This window comes from Belonocnema kinseyi, chromosome 4 (assembly GCF_010883055.1).
Source record: "Belonocnema kinseyi isolate 2016_QV_RU_SX_M_011 chromosome 4, B_treatae_v1, whole genome shotgun sequence".
Taxonomy (NCBI): Eukaryota; Metazoa; Arthropoda; class Insecta; order Hymenoptera; family Cynipidae; genus Belonocnema; species Belonocnema kinseyi.
Window position 1 is genome coordinate 46,666,993 of NC_046660.1, and position 24,062 is coordinate 46,691,054.

At 27.2% G+C, this 24,062-nt stretch overlaps 1 protein-coding gene across 2 annotated transcripts in view; it reads left to right on the forward strand.

Moving 5' to 3' along the window:
* Positions 1 to 24,062, forward strand: part of LOC117171206 (KICSTOR complex protein SZT2-like) — a 132,777-nt gene that overhangs the window by 80,489 nt on the left and 28,226 nt on the right. The window contains exons 14-18 of one of the 2 annotated variants that reach the window (XM_033358289.1): positions 64 to 440; positions 3,340 to 3,442; positions 7,164 to 7,997; positions 13,289 to 14,493; positions 21,885 to 23,061. In XM_033358289.1, the coding sequence (XP_033214180.1) occupies positions 64 to 440; positions 3,340 to 3,442; positions 7,164 to 7,997; positions 13,289 to 14,493; positions 21,885 to 23,061 (3,696 nt within the window). The remainder of the gene's footprint in view (positions 1 to 63; positions 441 to 3,339; positions 3,443 to 7,163; positions 7,998 to 13,288; positions 14,494 to 21,884; positions 23,062 to 24,062) is intronic. The other variant, XM_033358290.1, reaches the window with a different exon arrangement.

The window sequence follows — 24,062 nt, forward strand, 5'->3', positions numbered from 1 at the left end:
AATTAATTTGCAAAACTCCTACAGGTGGTTATTCCATTTTTTTTACAAAATATTTGATTGTAGATCAAAAAAGTCTGATGGAACACTGCAAGACTTTGAGTTTAGCTCACTGTCGCTGTTATGTCATGGCCGTCTACAAGTCTTTAATTCTTCAACGACCTTTGAGTTATGAAGACATTGAGGCTGCAGTGGAACAATGCGAGGAAAATTACATGGAAATAAACATCACAGATTACTTGCGTTCAGTCTGCAAGCATTTGAGCACTTCCTCAGAGGAAAATTTGGATTCGTATTCTGGGCCTACAACCTGTAGCGACATTCAGTCTTTTCATAATCTAATCAAAAATAAATTTGAGAGGATAATTAATGTCGCTTTTCGACCCGTACCGGCCCATCCGGAATTTTATTTTTGCCTCCCATCGTGGCCGCCAGAGAGAATTGTTAGTTTCAATTTTTTTATTTTAATTTTGTACCTGATTCGGGTGACCAGGTTGCTTCATCGGAAAACCTATAATTTTACCCACCTCTTTTACAATTTAACTTACGAAGCCTTATTTAAGAACAGGTTTGCTACAAAATACCCATTTCGAAATCCTATAACATTCCCCGAATTTTCTTTCAGCAATTTTTCGTTTTTTTCTGACTTAAATTTTTCTTTCAAGTTTAATTTACAGACAAAGAAATTATTGTTCAACCAAAAGGATCCATTTTCAAACTATGAGATTAATTTTGGATTGAAAATTTATGTGTTATGTATGAAAATTAATATTTTTGTTTAAAAATTCATCTTTTTGTTTAAAATTCAACTATGAGGTTAAAATTTACATATATATTTTTTATTAAAGATTCATTATAGTTGAAAATTCATTTCTTTGGTTAAAAATGTGTCTTTTTTGGTAGAATATTAATCTTTTTGGTGAAAAAATTCATTTATTTGGTTGATAGTTTAACCTTTTGGTTTAAAATTACTTTTTTTTTTGTTAAAAATTTTTTTTTTTAACTTTTAATATAACTATTTCATTTTGGGTTGAAAATGAATTTTTTTACTTGAAAATTAATGTCATTTGTTAAAAATTATTTTTTTTTTAGAAAATTCATTTTTTGTTTGTTAAAGATTTCTTATTTGGGTTGTAAATTCATTTCTGTGGTTAAAAATTTAATAATTTTATTGAAAATTCATGTTTTCCGATAAAAAAGTCTCTTTTTTAGTAAAAAATGGAATAGTTATATTTAGATTTAAGAAAATTAACTTTTAACCAAAATAAAAGGAATTTTCAACAAAATAGTACAATTTTTAACCAAAGAAATGAATTTTTAACAAAAAGATGGATTTTTTTACTAAGAAAATTAATATTATACAACAGAAGTTGAGTTTTAATGAAATAAATAAATTTTGAACTATAATGATGAATCTTCAATAACAAAAATTGATTTCGAACTAAATAGTAGTTTCATTTTAGAACAAATATATCATTTTTCAACAAATAAAGATCAATTTCCATCTCAAAATTGAATTTTTATATTTACAGAAAAAAAGTATTGTTAACAAAAAAATTAATTTTCAAAAAAGTAGTTAAATTTTCAACCAAACAAATTAAATGTCAACCGTTTTGTTAATTTTTTACCCTAAAGAATAATATTCTACCACAAAAGATGAATTTTGTACAAAAAGTTAATATTTTAACCAATGAAATGAATTTTGGATCAAAAAGATAAATTTTTAATAGATTAATTTTCTACCAAATATACGAATTTTCGAGAAAATACATACATTTTTATCGAAAAGGATCAATGCTGAACAGCAAAAATTTTATATTTTCAGTTTAAGAAATAATAAATTTTTAATAAGAAAAAATTAATTTTCAACTAAAACACATACATTTTCAACTAAAAATTGAATAGTTAAATGTTTAGTTAAAATTAATTTTCAGTGAAATAAAAACGAATTTGCAAAAAAAGTATTTAAATTTTGGACCAAATAGTTACATTTTCAACTGAACAAATTAATTTTTAACGAAAATGATACATTTTTTCACGAAGGATATTACTATTCTAACATAAAATACAAATTTTCAACTAAAAAAGATAAATTTTCAACCCAAAATGGGATGGTTTCGTTTTCAGTTAAAATTTTTTTTATTCATAAAAAATCTATTTTCAACAAAATAGTTAAATTTTTAACTAGAAAAATGAATTTTCAAACAAAGATTGTTTGTCTGCCAAAAAGGCGGATTTCGAACAAAGCAAATGATTTTTGAACCAAAAAAGATCAATTTTAAACCCAACATATTTACAGTAAATTATTTTTTCTATTTTTAACAAAAAAACAACAACTAATTTTCAACAAAAGAGTAATTTTTTGCAAAAATATGAATTTTTCACCAATTAGATTAATATTTTAATACGAAAGACGAATTTTCAACAGAATAGTTCTATTTGTGAGCAAAGAAATTAATTTGAGACCAAAAAGATGAATTTGTAAATATAAGCATTACTTTTCTACCAAAAAAAGACGATTTTTGAACAAATTACAAAAATTTTTTACTAAAAAAGATCAAATTTCATTCAGAACTTCAATAGTAATATTTTGGGATAAAAAATAAATTATTTTCAACCAAAAGCACACATTTGCAACCACAAATGTTACATTTTTTAATAAAAAATTAATTTTATAACAATTAAAAACAAATTTTCATAAAATACTTAAATTTTTAAGCAAAAAAAGGCTTTTTCCAATTAAAATGATGAATCTTTAATAAAAAAAATAGATTTTTCAATAAATAGTTGTACTTTCAACTGTAAGAGGTTGAATCTCAATCAAAAAATGTTATAGTTTATATTTCAACCAAAAAAGACTTTAATTTGTATGCAAAATCAGTTGAATCCAACTAAAGAAGACGAATTTTCAACAAAATCGTTGAATATACTTGATCAGAAAAGATTTTTTGTTACTAAGCAGTTGCATTTTTAGCAACAAAAATTAAATTTATAACATATGAAGTTTTAAATCAAAATGACAAGTTTTCTACAAAATAGGTAAATTATCAAATCGAAAATATGATTTTTCAACAAAATTGTTAAATTTGGAACAAAATAATAGAATTATATGTTTATACGCTAATATAAAAAATTGTACAAATAGATTTTTCAGTCAAAATTTGTATTTAAATAATTGAGTACAAACTGTACAATATTTTAAGTATTAAAATACTTTTCAGAACTTTAAATTTTTAGGTATGAAAAATCAGGACATTTCCTGATAAATCAGTCCTGGTCACCCTACCCCTGATTTAAATAAATATTTAAATACAAGATTTTAAAAATTGTCCATTTTTTTAGGATCCAACAGACTCGCAGAATACTGATAGTGATGATGAATTGGAAGGTTTCACTTTCCATTCTGAAGGCATGGACTGTAAGATGAACTCTTGTTCCGGAAAAGGTAGTGTGTTAATTTTTAAATATTTTTAAGGGGCCGTTCAAAAAAAATATAGGTGTCATATTTGCATTTTCAACAAATTAGTCTCCTTTAAAAACATAAAAAATGAATTTTAAACCAGAAATAATGGTTCTTCATTTAGATAATTGAATTTTTAAACAAAAAAAAGTAATTTTGGACCATAGAGTTGCAGGTACAACCAAATAGTTAAACTTTCGAGCAGGAGACGAATTTTTATTAAGAAAATAGTTAAATTTTTAACCTTCAACGACAAATTTTTAAACGAATGCTTGATTTTTCAAATAAATTTTAACCACAAAAGTCGCATTTTCAGGCAAATAGTACGGATTTTCAACAAAGCCGTTTGAATTTTCAACTAAATATAACATTTTAAACCATGTATTTGAATTTTCGACCTAAAAAGGTGACTTTTCAAGCAAATGATCGAATTTTTAAATAAGAAGGATCAAACTTGAACTGGGAACAGTTTTATTTTCCGCGAAAAAAAGATGAAATTTGAAAAAAAGCAGTTAAATTTTGGACTAAAAAGATGAATGTTCAAGAAAGCAGTTAAATTTTCAACAGTAAAAAATGAATTTCAACAAAGAAGTGGAAATTTCAACCAAGAAGTTGAATTGTGAGCTAAAAAAAAAGAAATTTTGAACCAAAAATGGAATAGTTGATGTTTCCACCAAAGAAAGATTTAAATTTTAAATAAAAAACAATCAAATTTAACCAAGAAGATAAATTTTCAATAAAAAATGTAATAATTGATGGTCCAGTTAAAAAAGTTTTAACAAAATAGTTTAATCCTCCAGAAAAACAGTTGAATTTTCAACCAGGAAAGATTTTTTACTGAAGAGAAAATAAAATGTCAACAAAATTGTTGAATTTTCAAACCAAAATGTCGAAGTATCCAAAAACAGTTAAATTTTCGAAACAAAGATACGAAATTTTAAACCCAAAACTTAATTTTCAACGAAATAGTTGAATTTTTTAAGAAAATAATCGAAATTTTAAGCCAAATGTTAAAATTAAAAATAAAAACAATCGGTTTTCAACAAAAAAATCTGAAGAAAATTAGTAATTAAAAGAGATCAATTCCGAACTAAAAATATAATAATATACTTTTCAATTTAAAGCGAATGAACTTTCAAGGAAGTTTCTTAAAAACGGGGACAAAAAGAGGTATTTTTTAAGAAAGGGGTCATTTTTTCAAACATAAAAAAAAATTCATATTTATATATTATTTGTTCAAACTTACATTTTCAGTTAAATATTCATGTATTTTTTCGAAAAGTTGTCTTTTTTTAGTAGAAAATTTATTAAAAGTTCAGCTCTGTGACTAAAAATTGAAATCTTCAATTTTTCGTAGAAAATTCATCTTTTTTTTTAAATAGAAATGTATTCTTCTTGATTGAAAGTTCATCTATTTGTTTAAAAATGTAAATATTTCGTTAAAAATTTAGTCTGTCTGGTGGAAAATTTAACAATTTATATTTCTTAACTGAAAATTGAACCATTCTATTTTTGGTTGAAAATTGTTTTTATTTTTGTTAGAAAATTCATCTTCTGGGTTGAAAAGTAAACAATTTGGTTTAAATATTTTTTTATAAAGATTCATTATTTTAGTTTAAAAATCATGTATTTTATGAAAATTTAACTAATATCTTGAAAATTCGCTTTTTTACTTGAATTTCAATTTTGTTAGCTTAAAATATAAATTTCCCTGTTTTGCTTAAAAATTTATCTTTTTGAGTAAAAAATTCATTTATTTGGACTAAAACTCGTATTTCTTAGGTTGAAATTTCAATTATTTAGGTAGAAAATTCATGTATTTGAATTAAAAATTCAATTTTTTTACAAACTTCTATTTTCGTGTCGATAACTACCTTTTTGCAGGAAATTAGTTTTTTTGAATTAAAAATGCAACATTTTTTATCTTTTTTTTCTTTATTGAAAACATATTTAGAATTCTTTTTTTTTATAAATTTGATTATTTTTTGATTGAAATATAAACTATGACACTTTTTCGTTGGAAATTGTCTTTTTAGATTGAATATTCAACTAGTATGTTAATAATTCAATTATTTTCTTAAAAAACCATATTTTATAATAGAAAATACTTTTTTTTAATGAATTATTAAATTTGAAAATTTTAAATGTGTATATGAAGTACTGTTTTTATTCCGTTTATAAAATATTCTATGTTAAAAGTATTACAAGATTAAAATGCTAATATTTGAATATTAATGATTTAAAATGAAAAATCATTCAAGGAAAAATCACAGAATTTTACAAATGTTCTCGGTTTCGCATTTTTCCATAAGATCATACCTATTCTTTCTAGTTCGGATTTTTATCACCATGTGGCGTATCGCAATTTAACCATTCCCAATAGCAAAAAAAAACATTTTTTGACATAAATATTTGTATAAAAAGAAAAAGCAATTATTGTATTATTTATTGTGATTTTCAACAGATCGTAAACTCATATGGACCTATTTTGAAGCAAAAATAAACTCAAAGTAGATTTTTATCAATGTATACATGAAATATTTATTATTATCAATCTGATCTAAAAGTTAGATTAGAATTCGTATTTCTATTTCAATGGTCTATTATTCATATTCTTTGCATAATCTGGATCAAATTTGTCGCTACATATATTAATTAAATTTTATTTAAACTTACAATGCATTTAAATTTACATGAAATAGTGAAATAATTGTTTTTTTTTTGTTTAAAAACATTTTTGACCAAAATGTGTTTTTTCACTGGAAATTTAACTATTCTATTTTTGGTTAAAAATTAATCGTTTTTGGTTGAATATTCATCTATTTTGTTGCAAATTTGTCTTTTTTGATAGAAAATTCATCTTTTGGGTTGAAAAATCAACAATTAGGTTCAAAATAATTTGTTGTTGAAGATTTATAATTTTATTTAAATATTCATTAGTTTGTTATAAAATTTTACTAATTTGTAGAAAATTCGCTTTTTTCTTTAAAAATTAATTTTATTAGCTAAAAATGGTACTTTCGTTTTTAGTTAAGGTTGACCTTTATGGATCAAAAGTAAGGTATTTTATTGGAAATTTGTCATTGTTGGAGAAAATTCATCTTTTGCGGTGAGAATTCAACTATTATGGGTCAAAATAAAATTTGTTCATTAAAGATATATAAATTTAGTTAAACATTGACTTCTGTGACTAAAAAAATAAACTATTCCGTCTTTTGTGGGAAACTTATTTATTTAAAAAATTTAATCTTCTTGGTTAAAAAATTTATCTGTTAGGTGGAAAAATTAACAATTTATATTTTTTAATTGAAAATTGAACCATTCTATTTTTTAATGAAAATTTATCTTTTTTATTATAAAATGCATTTATTTGGTTGAAAATGTAACTAATTTTTTGAAAATTAAATTTTTTATTTGAATTTAAATGTTGTTAGCTTAAAATATAAATTCATCTGTTTTACTTGAAAATGCAACATTTTGATGAAATTTTTTTAAAGGGAAAAGCACCCAACCGGAAATTGGAAGTTCTGCGGTTCAATTCCCAGCGAACCGAAGAAGATCTTTTTTCAGGGGAAAAAATTGAATTTTAAAATTAATTGAAGCTTCATTTTGTTTCGTTTATGAACGGCCCCTAAGAACAAATTCAATTAAGCTTCTTATTTAAACTCTGACGATAAATTGAAGCTTTATCCTTTCTTCTTTGAAGTTATAGTCAATCCAACAAGTGTTACTTGGCCAGTCGGTAAGCACACCGGACCCAAACTCTCAAGTAGTCACTCAACAGAATCTTTCATCAGCGATCTGCACATAGACACAGAGCCTGGAAAAGAGCATCCACTCTTCCTCCAACTAAACTGCTCGGTTCGTAACCGCTCAAGTCTCTCTAGCACACCTGTTAAACTCCTTCCAACTTGCGTTACCGAAATAATGCAAAATTTCGACGACTACGGTGACCACAAAGTCACACTGGACATCATCTGTTTGTACCTTCCGAAAGAAGTTTTAGAAGTGAGTTCAGAACGGCTTCCAGGATTGAGAACAACATCCTTCTGCAGCGCCTCTCCTCATGGAAGTTTGAGAACCGAACACAGTAACAGTTTCAGCAATGGAGCGGATTTTTCAGAAGTTGAAGCTGTACAGGCTGGAATAGCTCATCTTCCTCTTTATCAGTATGCGGCGATTACACATCTGAAGGAAGAAATCGATTGGCTCCTTCAAGACGAAACTGCAACTGCTCTTCTGGACAAATCCTCTCCCAATGAAGACACTTTGAACTTTGTGGCTCGTCATGTCTCAGAGTCCAATGATAGGACGAGTTGTTACACGGAAAAAGTTCCTCTTCATTTCGTCTTTCCGTCGCAAAATAGTGTTCCGAAATTTTTGGAAGAACTGACGAGGCTTGAGATTGATAGGTACTGCATAAGACAGGAAGGAAGCCTTTTCTATTTCGTTAAGAATCTGGATCCACACGTTTGCAGTGCTGATTCGAGTGGAGAACAAAGAAGCGAGGAATCGGTCGAGCAGAATGTCTTTGAAGGAGGTTTGTAATCTTTTGTTTTATAATTGATTAGGTTAGGCGGAAAAATTTAATAATTGTGGGGCTCGGATTAATTATTGGCACTTTTTGACACTTTTGAAAAAATGACAGTAAATGTACTATTTTTCTTTTTGCCTTTAAATATCTTTTTAATACTTCTTCACTAGATTGGCTAAAATGATTAAAAAATATTTCAAGGAATTTCAAAGATTTCGAAAGTCAATCAATCGATTTCAAAGATTTAGAAAATTGATCAACCGATTTTGAAGATTTCAAAAATCGGTCGATCGATTTCGAAGTTTCAAAGGCTTTCAATAATTCTGCAATATTCGAGAATTCATAGATTTGAAAAAGAAATTATGAGGTTTCATCAGAATATTGGGAATGGTGGTCGACGATTTTGCCACCTGGTGCCGAAAACTGGAACTAGAAATAGTAGGTACAATTTTAAAGATGTATTTTAATTTTTGCATAAAAGTTTTTTATTTAAAATAAAAATATTTTGGGTTGTAAATATCAGCTATTAAATTTTTATTAACAATTAATTTTCTTTAATGAAATTTTCGAACAAACTGACAAAAATTTCATAAAAGAAAATTAATTATTAATAAAAAGTGTAATAGCTAATATTTCCAACCAAAAATATTTTAATTTTTTCCACCAAGGATGATTTTAGTTTTTAAGGAATATAAAAAAAATTTTGAAAAAAGTCTAATTCGGAACACAAAAATGTGCATTCACTGCTAAAATATGTAATTGAGATTTAAAATAAAAAGTTGATTTTTCAACAAAATAAGTGAATTTTCAACTAACAAGATCAATTTTATACGAAAAATGGACTAGTTACATTTTTTGTAAAAAACTTTAATTTTCAACAAAATAAAACAAGTTTAAACAAATTTTTGATAAATTATTAATCAATGAAATGAACTTTTAACTAAAATGATGCATCTTCTATGAAGAAAATAAATTTGTAACCAAATAATTGAATTTTTCATCCTGCAGATAAATTTTCTACAAAAAATATGAATTTTTATAACAAAATCGATGAATTTTCAACTGTAAAAGATGAATCCTAAACAAAATTAGAGAAGTTTCATTTTTACTCAGAGGAATAACTTTATAACTAAATATATTTTAACGAAACAGTGAAATTATCAACCAAGCAGTTGAGTTTTCAACCAAAAATATTAAATATCTATAAAAAAATCTAGACGGAAAACGGGATAGTTCAATTTTCAGTAAAAAAAGTAGTTTAAATAAAAAGAAACTAATTTTCAACGAAGAAAAAAAAATTGAAACCAAAAAAATGTTCCTCTATAGAAAAAGAATCATTTTTAACCAAATACATGGACTTTTAAACAAACATTTTATTTTTAAACAGATGTTAAAGAAAAATCGGTCAATCGATTTCAAATTATTGGAAAAACTGTAGGGTATTTTAAAGAATTTCAAAGAATCTCCACAGATTTTAAGGATTTCGAAGATTTCAAGGTTTTTTTTCACGGTATTTACAAAGTTTCAAAGGGTTTCAATAATTCTATAATATTCGAAAATTCATAGAGTTTCAACAGAAATTATGAGGTTTCATCAGATTATTGGGAATGATGGTCGACGATTTTGCCACCTGGTGCCAAAAACTGGAACTAGAAATAGTAGGTACAATATTAAAGATGTATTTTAATTTTTGCATAAAAGTGTTCTTACGATTGTTTTGTAAGGTTTAAAACAATTATTGATTGCTAAAAACAAATCTTCATAAAAAAACCTAACTTTTAGATCAGATTGTTAAATAGTAAGTATTTCATGTAAAAATAGATAAAAATGTACTTTTAGTTAATTTTCGCTTCAAAATAAGTCCATTTAAGTTTATGATCTGTTAAAAATCACAATAAATAATACAATAATTGTTTTTTCTTTTTATAAAAATATTTATGTCAAAAAATGTTTTTTTTTCGCTATTGAGAATGGTTAAATTGCGATACGCCACATGGTGATAAAAATCCGAACTAGAAAGAATAGGTACGGTCTTATGGAAAAATGCGAAACCGAGAACATTTGTAAAATTCACAGATTTTTCCTTGAATCATTTTTCATTTTTAATCATTAATATTTAAATTTTAGCATTTTAAGCGTGTAATACTTTTAACATAGAATATTTTATAATCGGAATAAAACAGTACTTCATATACAAATTTAAAATTTTCAAATTTATTAATTCATTAAAAAAAAAAGTATTTTCTATCATAAAATATAGTTTTTTAACAAAATGATTGAATTATTAACATACTAGTTGAATATTCAATCTAAATAGATTAATTACCAACGAAAAAGTGTCATAGTTTATATTTCAATAAAAAAATAATCAAATTTACACAACAAAAAAAGAATTCTAAATATGACTTCAACAAAAAATTAATTTTCCTCGAAACTGATGCATTTTTACCCAACAAAAATGAAATTTCAAGCTGAAAATTTTTTTTCTACTAAAAATGCGAATTTTCAATTAAAAAAGATCAATCTTAAAAAATGGAAGTTACATTTTTTGTTAAAAAATGAATTTTACACAAAAAACAGTATATTCCACTAAACCGTTAAATTTTCAACCAAAGAAAAAAAATAAAATTTCAATGAAAAAAAATGAACATTTAACAGTGTAGTTCATTTTTATTCAAGTAGTTTAATTTTCAATTAAAAAAAGATTAAATTTCAATAAAATAATTAAACTTTCAATCGAACAGATGAATTTTCAACTAAAAATATAAATCTTTAGCAAAAAAAGTGATTTATTGACAATTTGATTCAACCAAATCTTTCAAAAAAATTAGTTGAATTCTCAAAAAAAAATAATGATTTTGAACGAAATATTTGCATTTTAATTAAAAAAAAATTTTTTTCTTTTAAAACAGATTAAGTTTTAAATCAAAAAGATCAATTTTCCAAAAAATGGTTGAATTTTCTGTTGAAAGAGATTTCAGTCGAATTTTCACGATAGAAACATGAAATTTTAAAAAAGAAATAAGTTTCTATGAATAACATTAAGTTTTCATCAAAGAAGAAGAGTTTTTAACCAAAAAGAATGACTTTTTAACTAAATTGTGAAATTCTCTTTTATATAGTTGCATTTTTATAAAAATAAGATAAAATTTCTCTTCAAGCAGAAAAATTTTTTATTACAAAAACAAAAATTGAGCTTTCATCCAAAAAAGATTCCAGTTGATTCTGCAAGATCAAAAATGGATTTTGTCAACAAAAAAGTAAACTTCTTTTTTCGACCAAAAAGGATGAATTTTTAACAAAATAGTTGAATTGTCTATCAAACAGTTTCATTTTTTCCAAAAATATGACAATTTTCTTAAAACAGATGGATTTTTAATTAAATAAAAACAAAAACAAATTTTTTAAAATAGTTGAATTTTCATCCAAAAAATATTTCATTTTTTTTCAACACCCAAATATTATAATTATACAGTAGAATTTTCAACCAAAAATTATGAGTTTTTAACAAAATTGTTGAATTGTCTATCAAACAGTTTCATTTTTTCCAAAAATATGACAATTTTCTTAAAACAGATGGATTTTTAATTAAATAAAAACAAAAACAAATTTTTAAAAATAGTTGAATTTTCATCCAAAAAATATTTCATTTTTTTTCAACACCCAAATATTATAATTATACAGTAGAATTTTCAACCAAAAATTATGAGTTTTTAACAAAATTGTTGAATTTTCAAATAAGCAGTTGAATTTTCATCCAATAAAGAGAAAATTTTTGCCAAATCATGGGAATTTTTAAATAAAAAAGACAAACTTTCAGAAAAATATATGGATTTGCAACCGAAAAGTTCCATTTTTATTCAAAAAAAAATTCTTAAAGAAGATTGCAGTTCACTTTCAAACAATAAATGACCAAAATAAGAACTGTAAACAATTTGTGACCAAAATGGATGTATTTTTAAGAAAATTATTAAATTTTCAACCAAATAATAAAACTTATAACTAAATGGATAATCTTTAGAAGAAAGTTGTTGCAAATTCAGATTCGAGATTCTTCAACTTAAAATGAGATTGTTTAGTTTTAAACGCTTTGAATTATAAATGATACAATTTCAACTCCTTTCTAATAAAATTGTCCATTAAAAAAAAATTTAGTCCGGAAATTTTCAATTTGGAACGGTTATAATTAGAAATAATACAGTTTTAATTCATTTGAATTTTAAATGATCGAAGTTTTAGAATTGTATCTGGAAAATATTTCATTTTTAACGTTTTGTACTTGTTCTATTCTCGAAATTTTATTTTAATCTTAAATGATTGGAATTCGCGAAATATTACACACACAAAAAAACAATCATTTTACTATTTATTGTGATTTTCGACACATTATAAACTTAAATGGACTTATTTTGAATCAAACATGAACTTGAAGTAATTTTTTATTAATTTATACAATAAAATATTTACAATTTAAAAATTTGATCTCAAAGTTAGGTTAGAATTCGTATTTAAATTCCAATTGTATATTTTTCGTATTTTTTGCCTAATCTGGGCAACATTTGTTTCTACATATATTAATTAAAGTTTAATCAAGCTTACAGTGCATTGGAACTTACATGAAATAGTGAAATAATTGTTGTTTTTTTTTGTTTGTTAAAAAACATTTTTGACAAAAATGTGTTTTTTTTCACTCTATAAGATTAAAATTCCATTTAAAACGATTTGTTTTTTATGAAGTTTTGTTTTTAGTGTTCAGTCATTGTGTTAAACTTCACAGAACAATCGTAAAAACCCTTTTATGCAAAAATTAGAATACATCTTTAAAATTACACCCATTCTTTCTAGTTCCAGTTTTCGGCACCAGGTGGCGAAATGGTGGATTACCATTCCCAATATAAAATGTAAATTCCATCTGAAACTCTTTGTTTCTGATAAATGCTTGTTTTCCGTATCCAATAAATAATTTAAACTCGACTAAAAAAATCGTTAAAACAATTATATGCACAAATTCAAATACATCTTTAAAACCGTACCTATGCTTTCTAGTTCGGATTATTGACACTATGTGGCGTATCGCAGTTTAACTATTCCCAATAGAAATTTCTATAGAGTACTTAAAATCTTTAGTACACTAGAGCCGATGCTTCATTTGAAAAATTACATGAACCTATTTTGCTACTATTTTTTATATTTGATGCTACTATTGACACTATTCTATATTCCTCAAATGAGTCCGAGACCTGTAATTGTCTACTTTTCCAACACTGATATTATATATTGGTACGTTTTTTTTATAGACGAAATCTATCCAGAAGTTGAGAAGCCGGATAGCAACCAAGGTTCCGAGGGTCGACCTAAAAAGCAAGATTCAGGAGATCCACCAGGATACCTTTCAGAAATATCGAGTATAGGCGACGGACAAATTGGCACCGACGATGGTTACGATGGCGACAGTAGTGATTCCGAAGATGAGTGTCAATGGCTTATTGAAATGGACAAACGTAGAAAACTTCTCCCCAATTTTTGGTTGATTCTCCGCGTAGAGACGACCCACGTCAACGTCTACTTTCACTGCCGATTTCTAGAACTAGCTTCCTCGGAAGTAGCTCACTATCAGCAGATCCAGAAACTAGTAGTCGCTCAAATCAAAGCCATTTGTCGCCGGGTGAATCAGTACCTGCTGCTTCATCGTCTCAACGACACTCGTCTCTGCGATTCGCTCCTCGAGCCAGAATCGAGTGAAGATCACAATTGGAAAGCTGATTCCTTCAGCGAAGGCAGTGGAATCATCCAAAATCACAATACGGCGATGAACGTAACACCAGGAATGTTCAGATGTCCCGTCGTCTGGGAAATGCCTTTTTGTTTACACCCGAGGCTAAAAACCGGACCTGGAAGATCCGGACTCTCACGAGGTATCAAAGCCTTGCATGGAGTCTTGAATCGGCTTTCCGTAAACAACAGAAGTAACATGTTCGTTTACAGGGAGAATAATGATAACGTCTTTTATCTTCGGCTTCATGAGCAAACAAGTGATGGCAAGTCGTTGCAGAACAAACTTTCGGAGAGTGATGAGAGACTCGTGGTTTCAAGAAGCAGCAGTATCGCTTCATTGTCTCAAGTGAGAGGAACCAGTCTTTTGAATGAGATCATTCTTGATGATACGAGGCCCAGGGTCCGATCCTTTGGAGAGAGAGAATCAGATGTTTTGAGTAAATCAGGAGATTCGATTGTGCTGATGGTTCATGGGATTTCTGAAGCTGGGCCTGAAATCAGATGCGAGTTGGTACAAGTGTTGCAGAATCGGTTGGATGATGCAGTTCTGGAGGTTCTTTCGGTGATGCTGGCGAGAAATCCGATGTGTAAACTTACTCCGGCTGATGTTCATTTTATTCAGAAGCCTTACAGGTCACCAGAGAGTGTTGTCCGACTTACTGTCCAGCCGCATTGTTTGACTCATATGTGCGCATTGGGGTACTATCTGCGACAGAATGTTTTGCAGGTAAGGGGTCGCCCAATTTTGGGATATTAGAGGGTGCCCTGAAAACGTGGCACACCTGGAATTTTCAGGGAATTTTTATACGCTTAGAAAAACCTGGATTTTTATGAAAGAGTTTCTGAATTTTCGAAGAGATACCTTTGAAAAGTGAAAATTTTGCATCAATGGGTCCTAAGCTTCGAAATCTATAGGTTATTTTCCCGAAATTCAAGATGGCAATGCCCAAATGGCGGCTAAAAGCGAAATTTTTTTGCTATTTCAAATGTTCCGTATTGGAGCAATATTTTCAAATAAATTCTCATAAATGCACGTATATAGGGATTCTTTTGGTTGCTGATTATGGATCCACAATCAGATTTTTCTAATTCAAGATGGCGGATTCAATATGGCTGCCAAAAATTACTGGACAATTTCGATTTTTATACAAATTCGCACATGGCTGTTTTTGGGACTGCTGATCATCGTAGGCGAAAATACATTTGAACGATTCCAATGAAATTGATATCCATTTATCATAATGTTTGACAGTGGTATTCGACCCGCCACCTTGAATTTCGAAAATCTGATCACAGATTCATCATCAACCGCCCCAAGAAGCCCAATGTGCAAATTTTTATGAAAAACGGGATGTTTCAGTAACTCTTGGCAGCCATATTAGATCCGCATTCCTGATTTAAAAAAAACTGATCACTGATTCGTCATCAGCGGCCCCAAAAACCTCCATCTGCGAATTTTTATGAAAATCAGAATGTTTCAGTACATTTTTGGAAGCCATATTGGATCCTCCATCTTGAATGTTTTAAATCTGATCATGAATTCGTCTTCAGCGGACCCAAAAAACCTATATGTGATTTTCTTAATAAAAATCGGAAATGTCAGTAAATTTTGGTAACCATATTGAAATGTTTTAATCTGATCATAGATTCGTCATCAGCGGCCCCAAAAACCTCTATTTTCGAATTTTTATGAAAATCGGAATGTTTCAGTAAATGTTGGAATCCATATTGGATCCACCATCTTAAATGTTTTAAATCTGATCATGGATTCGTCTTCAGCGGACCCAAAAAGCCCATATGTGGTTTCTTTAAATAAAAATCGGAATATGTCAGTAAATTTTGGTAGCTATACTTAATTGTCCAAATTTGATCATAGATTCTTCATCAGCGGCCCCAAAAACTTTCATGTGCGAATTTGTATGAAAAACGTGATATTTCAGTCATTTTTGGCAGCCATATTTGATCCGCCATCTTGAATTTTGAAAGTCTGGTCACGGATTCGTCATTAATGGTCCCAAAGACACCTTTGTGCGATTTTTTATGAAAATCGGTATGTTTCAGTAACTTTTGACAACCATATTGGATCCCCAGGATTGAATTTCAAAAATATGATCATGAATTCATCATCAGCGGCCCCAAAAACAATCCATGTGCTAATTTTGATGAAAATCGGAATTTTTCAGTAATTTTTGGCAGCCATCAGCAAAAAATTGGCTTTTAGCCACTATATTAGACATCACCATCTTGAATTATTTTAAATAACATATGTATATCGTATAAATCTTAAAAAATTCCAGACGAAAATGATCAAATGAAGATTCGATGCAATGCAAAATAAGTATTTTTTTTAACATAAACGAAGATAATTAATTCAGTTTTAATTTTGTTACAATTCGGCTGAGGTATTTCGAAAGTTCAGAAAATATGGCATTCATGGTTTTTACATTTTTTAACAATCGATTCGGTAGCGGAAAATGTCGCTGAAAAAAGTTGTACATTTTTTTCAATGGTTGGAAATGAATTTATTAACTCAAAATTGAACTATTCTATTGCTGGTAGAAAATTGTTAGTTCAGAATTAATCTTTATTGAATGGAAATTAAACTACTTGGTTTAAAGTTATATTTTTGGTTAAAAATTAATTTTTGTATAGAGATTCATGATTCTAATTGAAAATTGAGCTCTTTCGTTGAAAGTTAAATCATTTTGTTGAAAAATCATTGTTTCTCCCTTGCAAATTCATTTTGCATACAAAAATTTAACAATGACAGTTGCAGATTCCTAATTTTAGTTGCAAATTCATCTCTTTGGTTTAAAATTAAACTATTTTGTTCAAAAATCCTTTTTTTCCCGTGAAAATTAATTTTTTAACTGAAAATTGAAATATTCTATTGTTGGTTAAAAATTGTTATTTTTAGTTGAAAATTTAAGTGTTTGGTTGAAAATTCGTCTTTTTGGTAGAAAATTAATCATCTTCTTCGTTGAAATTTTATCTTTTTGCTTTAAAATTCAACAGCTTCGTTGGACTTTTTCACTCTTTTTACTGAAAAATCTTCCTTAGCTAAAAATTCATTTTTTTTACTTCAACTGTTTTTTATTTAAAATAAAATATTTTAAAAATTAAATATCAACTCTTATATTCGTTGTTCAGAATTAATCTATATTGATCTCTTTTGTTGGAAATTTAACTATTTTGTGAAAAAATCATTGATTTTTCCTTACAAATTTATTTTGTATATATAAATTTTACAATGCCAGTTAAATATTCATCATTTTAGTTGAAAATTCATCTCTTTGGTTTAAAATTAAACTATTTTGTTGAAAAATCCTTTTTTTTATGGAAAGTAAATCTTTTTGATTAAAAATTTGACTACAGTTGAAACTTAAACTAGTTTGTTGAAAAGCCCTACTTTTATTGTTGGAAATTATTTTTTAACTATCCCTGTTATATATATTATCATGTTAGTTGAAAATTCATCTCTTTGATTAAACATGAATTGTTCTATTTAGTTAGAAATTTATGTATTTTATTACTCAACTATTCCTGTTGAAGATTGATCATATTAGATCAGATTTATCACTTCGATTGACAATTTAACTATTTCGTTTAAAACTTCTTTTATTTTTGGTTGAAAATTTTACTGTTTCGTTGAGATTTTTTTTCAAATAAAAGTTTAACTTTTCCTGTTTACTATTCCATCATTTTAGTTTAAAATTGATCTTTTTGGTTTAAAATTCAATTAATTAATTTTGTGATTCAAAATTTGTGTTCAAAATTCATCACTAGTTGAATATTGAACTATTTTGTTAAAAATAACTCTTTTTTGTTAAAACGTAATTTTTTAACTCAAAATTTAACTATTACATTTTTGGTTCAAAATTGATATTTTTCAGATACAAATTCAATTAGAAGAGATAAATTTAAAAAAACTTTTTAAACAAACAGTTGCATTAACAATCAAATAGTTGAACTTTCAAGTAAAATAAACGATTTTTAATCAAACATTTGAACTTTTAGTCGAATAGCTAAATTTTCAAAACAAAAAAATACTTTTTCCGATGACAGTTAAATTTTCAACAAAAACGTCTATTTTTCATGAAGAATGGCGACTTTTATATTACGAAAGATAAATTTTGTACCCAAAAGGACGAATTCTCAACAATACCTTTTGAGTTTTCGACCAAAATGATTACTTTATCAAAATAGTTGAACTTTCAACCTACAAAAAGATACAATTTCAACCAAAAATAGTTGAATTTTCCAGCCAAAAAAAGGATTTTTTTAAAAGACAGTTGAATATTCTACCCTAAAAAGTGAATTTTTCATAAAAAAGTTCATTTTCAACCAAGATAGATGATTTTCCATCAAGAAAAATTAATCTCCAATCCTAAAGGACGAAAGTTTAACGAAACAGTATAATTTTCGATCAAAAAAGATGAATTTGTCAAATTAGTTAAATTTTCTGCCAAAAGAAGGTTTGGTTGCAGAGATGAATTAAAAAAAAAATTGTTAACTAAACAGTTTCATTTACAACCAAACAGTTGAAGTTTTAAGCAAAATGCAGGAATTTTTAAAAAAAGTTTTATTTTTGATGGTCGATTTTTTAAACAGAAATGATTAAAATTCAGGAAAAACTGTTGCATTTTCCACCAAATTAAACTTTTTTGTAGATAATTCCACTTTTTGGCTTTAAAATTAAATAATTTTGTTGAAAATTCATCTCTTTGATTCAAAATTCATCTTTTTGGGTAGTATATTAATCTGCTTTGTCGAAAACTCTACTTTCTGGTCGAAAATTTAACAACTTTGTTCAGAATTTTTTTTCGGACAATTTCAAATTTTTAGTTAAAAATTCATCTTTCTTAATTTAAAATGATCTTTTTTGTTAAAAATTCATCTTTTCCGATTGAAAAATCCAACTTTTTCTAAAACATTCTACTTTTTAGCTTAAAAACTTTATTCATTTATTGAAAATTCACTGTTCATAGTAGAAAAGTCATCTTTCTTGTTTGAAAATTAACTTTTTGAATAAAAATTCAACTGTTTTCTAAACACATTTGTCTTTTTGTCTTGAAAATTCAAACATTTAATTAAATTTTAATCGTCTTTGTTCAAAAATTTAAGCATTTTATTTCAAACGCTTCTATGTATGCTGACTACTTGATTAGAAATTCAACTATGCTGTTAAAACCCTATTTATTTTTGGTACATTTAACTATTTTGTTAGTCATCATTTTTGGTCGAAAATTTAACTATATTGTTAAAAATTCATCCTCTTTGATCGAAAATTCATTTTTCATGGTAGGAAAGTCATCCTTTTTGGTTACAAATTTATCTTTCTTGTTTGAAAAGTAACTTTTTTTTTAATTCAACTGACTTTGAATAAATTCGCCTTTTTGGCTAGAACATTTCATTATTTGATCAAATCTTTAACTTTTTTGTTTTTTGAACATTCGTCTTTTTTTTCTGAAAATTTGTCTTTTCGATTTACAAGTTCATCTTTTTTAGTAGAAATATTGTATCTTTCTTGGACAGAAATGCAACTATTTTGTTGAAAACTTAACAATCTTGTTAAAAAGTCATACTTTTCGGCTAAAAATTCGACTATTGAGCAGAAAAATAACTTATTGTTTACAATTCATATTTTCTTTTTTGAAAGTGAACTGGAATCTTCTTTGGATACAAATTTAAATATGTTTTTAAAGTTTTGTTTTGTTTTAATTTATCTATTTTAGAAGAAATAAATGCTTCTTGACTAAAAATTCAATTGATTGTTTGAAAATTTAACTACTTTTTGAAAGTTAGTCTTTTTGATCTTAAAATTCACCAGCTTTAGCAGAAATTACATCTTTCGCGGATAAAAATGCAAATGTTTGTTTGGAAATTCAACAATTTTGTTGAAAAGTCACACTTTTTGTTGGAAACTCTTCTGTTTTTATTAAAATTCAACTATTTCGGTAGAAATTTATCCTTTTTACTTGAAACAATTCGTATTTTTGGATTGAAATTCAATTATTTTCGTCGAAACTTATTTTTTGTTAAAAAATTTATATTTTGCTCTTGAAAATGATAAAAATGCAACTATTTTCGAGAGAATTCAAACAATTTTCTTAGAAAGTAATCCTTTTTCGTCGAAAATTAATTTTTTTTCTATTAAAAATTCCATTTTTTTTATTAACTCATTTCTTTTTTAGAAATTTATATTGTGATTGTAAAATTTCAACTGAAATCTTTTTAAATAGAACATTCAACTGTTTTTTTAATAATTTATTTAATTTTTTTATTTAAAAATTCATCTGTTCTAGTAGAAATTTCATTTTTTTGTTGTTGATAAAATGCCACATTTTGGTTAAAAATTATTTTTCTTTTCTTGAGTATTCAAGTATTTTGGTCGAAGGATTTAGTTGAATCAGTGTGTTAAGAAATTTTATTTTTGTTGAAGATTTATATTATTAGTTGAAAATGCATTTCCTTGCTTGAAAATTTAACTATTTTATTAAAAACTCATCTTCTTTAATTCAACTACTTGGGTAAAAGTTAAAATACATTGTTACAAATTATTTTTCTATTTTTTTTATTAAAAGCTAATGTCTGGTTCAAAATTTAACTGTTTAGTGGAAAAGCCTTTTTGTTAAATTAATTTTTAAACTAAAAATGTAACTTTTACATTTTCTAAGACCAATCTTTTTTATTTGAAAATTCTCCTTTTTGGTAAAAAAAACAACAATTTTCTTGGTTTGAAGATTCATATTTGTCGGGTAAAAATGTGTCAGTGTCGTCGAAAATTAATTTTTTGTTGAAATGTCATATTTTTTGTTTGAAAATTCAATTTTTGTAGAGAAAATTCATCGTTCGGCTTAAAAGTTGAATAATTTAGATAAACTTTTATTTCTTTCTTGAATGAAAAATCTTCATTTGTTGAAAATTCTTTGTTTTGGTTTTAAAAATCCTATTTTTGTATAAACTTCATCTTTTTTTATTGAAATATAAACTATGACACTTTTTTCTTGGGACCTTTTCTTTTTACCTTGAAAAACCAACTATTATGTTAAAAATTTAATTATTTTGTTGAAAATTCAAGTAATTTATTAAAAAGTCATCTTTGATAGCAGAAAATACTTTTTTTTGTTCAAAATAAGTTAATAAATTTTTAATTTGTATCTGAAATGAATGATTGATCTTATATTATTCTAAAAACTGGAGATAATAAATAAACAAATGGTGTTTATTAAAATAAAATTTTATACATGAAAAAACATTTAACCAATGCTTAGTTAAATAATTAATTTGAAACTGTAAAGTGAAATTAAACAATTTAAAAGGAATAATTCAAATGGTATACTTTCAAAGAATAGGCAGCTGAAAATTAATGAATCTTACAGCACAATAGTTGAACTAATTTATTAAAAATTCAATTTTTTGTTTATTTAAGATTGATCATTTTAGTTGAAAATTTATGTCTTTGGTTGTAAAATATCGTTTTTTTATTTAAAATTAATTTGTTTAACTAAAAATAACTATTATTCGGTTGAAACTTTATCATGTTAGTGTGATATTTATCTCTTTGGTTGAAAATGTATATTTACAAGTAGAAAATTTTTCCAGGTAATTGGGTAAAAATTCATATAATCTGTTGGAATTCCAAATTTAAATTTTCCAGGTACGAATTTTCTACAAAATAAACCTTGGCATTTTTAACTATACTGCGGAAAACTCCATAATGCTAGCTCGCCAAGGTCCAAACATAAACTAAAATCTGCGATAACTTATTCCAATTTTAATAATTTGATTGCAAGTGTCATACCGTTGGAATCGCAAAAAAACTTAGATTTCGAATATGATATTTTTAAATTGCTGATTGCAAAATTATAACATTGTTATGTCTGCTATTTTATTCCTCATTAGGAATAAAAAGTAAAAGATTTATCAAAGATTTAGTAACAGATTTATGGAAACTGAAAATTATGTAGAGTAAGAGGGTAATTAAAGTACGGCCCCTAGCCTAGTTTATAGATGGCCCATAACTGGAAAAATTTTCCGTGTGACAAGAAAGTACCTTGGCGGCGCCAGACATGCACCACTGATTTGTTCTTCTAAAAATGATTGACTTGTTTTCAGTTCCTCTACATACCGAAGCACACCGACCCCCGTGCTCACTATCATTTCCAAGATTATTCCCAACCAGAAAGTTCAGCAAAAAGAATATCCGAGTCAGAAATCTTCCTTTATAATCAGACCCAGTCGAGTGGAAGTCGAGGAATTGCTTGTATAGCAATGGGAATAGTGAACGCCAAAGGTGAATTAATAGCCACTCAAAATGACGCATTTCGTGCATCTCCTTTCTCCCAATGTCCCAGGGTCCAAGACTTTGAAAAAATCGTTCTAACATCCGTTCACGATGATAAATCCGAAGTTGCATCCGATGTCGAGGCCTTGATCGAGTTTAGGATATGGAAGCAGGGAAGAGTCAATCTCGAGGCGCTCGTTCAGAAATTAAAATCCGCTGTCCGACATGCTATCTGGGATCTGGTGACAGAGTACAACTTGTTGCCAACTGTTCTCACAGTTCCTCTCAAAGAAAATGTGAAAGAAGCTCCAAGTGCAGCTCTCCAGGAATCAGGAAATCGAATTTCTCTGGATCTCAGGAACGAGAATCTTCAGAGTCCTAGAAAAGAAGGCGAATCCGGAACCGAAACTCCTCAGCCTTCTGGAAGTGAATTTGTTCAGAGTCTAGTTGCTGAAATTCTGAATAATTCCGGAAACGAAGTTTCGCAGGATAATTCGGAAAGTTCCGAGGGTTTTGATAACAAGCAGTACGACCTTGGAGAAGAAGGCAAACTTCACCAGGTCTACCATGCAATTCTGCCGTACTGGTTCCAGTTCGCCCTGGAGATGAATGTGCCTGCTGTGAAAAAGCATGTTGTGACTCTGCAAAAAAGACACTCATTGTCAGTGACCTTGAGAGAACTGCAGAATATTATCCGAAGTAATGCGTCAGATACTTCGACGAGAACTTTTGTTCAGAGTAGGCGGCAGCCTTTTGTGGAGAGTGAGATGGAGGAGGATCCGCTGGCTTTCACGGTTTTCGAAGGTGCGGATAATGTTAACAATGTGTGGCTGAAGAAAGCCCAGGAACAGGAAAATGAGAATGAGGATGAGAGCGTTTATCTGCCCTGTGACTTTTTTAAGGAAGAGCAAGGAATCTATGTTAAGAGTATTCTTGTCGCGCGAAACTTCCAGCAGTGGAAAGCGTCTTTTGCTCGGAAAGTCGAGTCTGAACAACTGGTGCCTAAAGGTAAATTGTAAACAGAATCAGACTTAAAACTCTTTCACTTATTTTTTATATTTCACACCTTTTTTTTAAAAAGAATTTCTAGGTTTTCCCTGCTTTCAAGAAACTTCCTCTTATTCGGTTTTTGTTTTTTTTCTTAAATGTGAACTTTAATATAACCGAATCAGAAAATCTAATTTAGGGTTGGCTGCTGGACCGGGAAACCTGGAAAACCGGGAAATTATCGGGAATTTTATGAGACCGGGGAAAGCCGGGAAATGACAGTGAATTTATTTTTTGACCATGAATTTTACAAAATTTTTAGAATAAAAATGTTATGCAACTTTGATTTCAACCGTTTTATAAATAATTTGTTAAATTGTGATTTTTATCAATTATTATATCATTTAGTTTAGAATACTTAATTCCAAAATCTTTCACTTCAAAAATTTTCCATTCAAGATTTTTAATTTTTAAGCATATATTTTAATTTAAAGAATTTTGAAATGCAGTTTCAAAGGTAAAAAAAATAATAAAAATCAGAAGTTTTTCAAATCGAAGATTATTTTATAAAAAAAAAACAGGGTGGCTACCGGACCGGGAAACCGAGAATTTTACGAATTTTCAGAAGAAAAATCTTCACAAGTCTGATTTTAACATTTTTTTAAAATCTTTTTAAAATGGACCTGTACTCTAAGTATAGAAATCTGAACAATAATTGATTTGACCAAACAATTCTAGATCCGTTAAACATTTGAGAATTTACAGATTGTAACTGTTTCAATCCGAAAGTCTTGATAAGAACTGAAGTTGATATATCATTTATTCCGATAATTTAATTTTTAAATAAAAATTTTCATGATTTATTAATAATATATTTTTAATCCAGAGTTTCAGGTATTCCTTTATATTATTTTTTATATTAAATTTAATAAATAAATTTATTAATATATTATTTATATTAATTTTTTTAGCCATTAAAAAATGTGAACGTGCGCTTTACTATTTTCAACTTAAAAATAAAT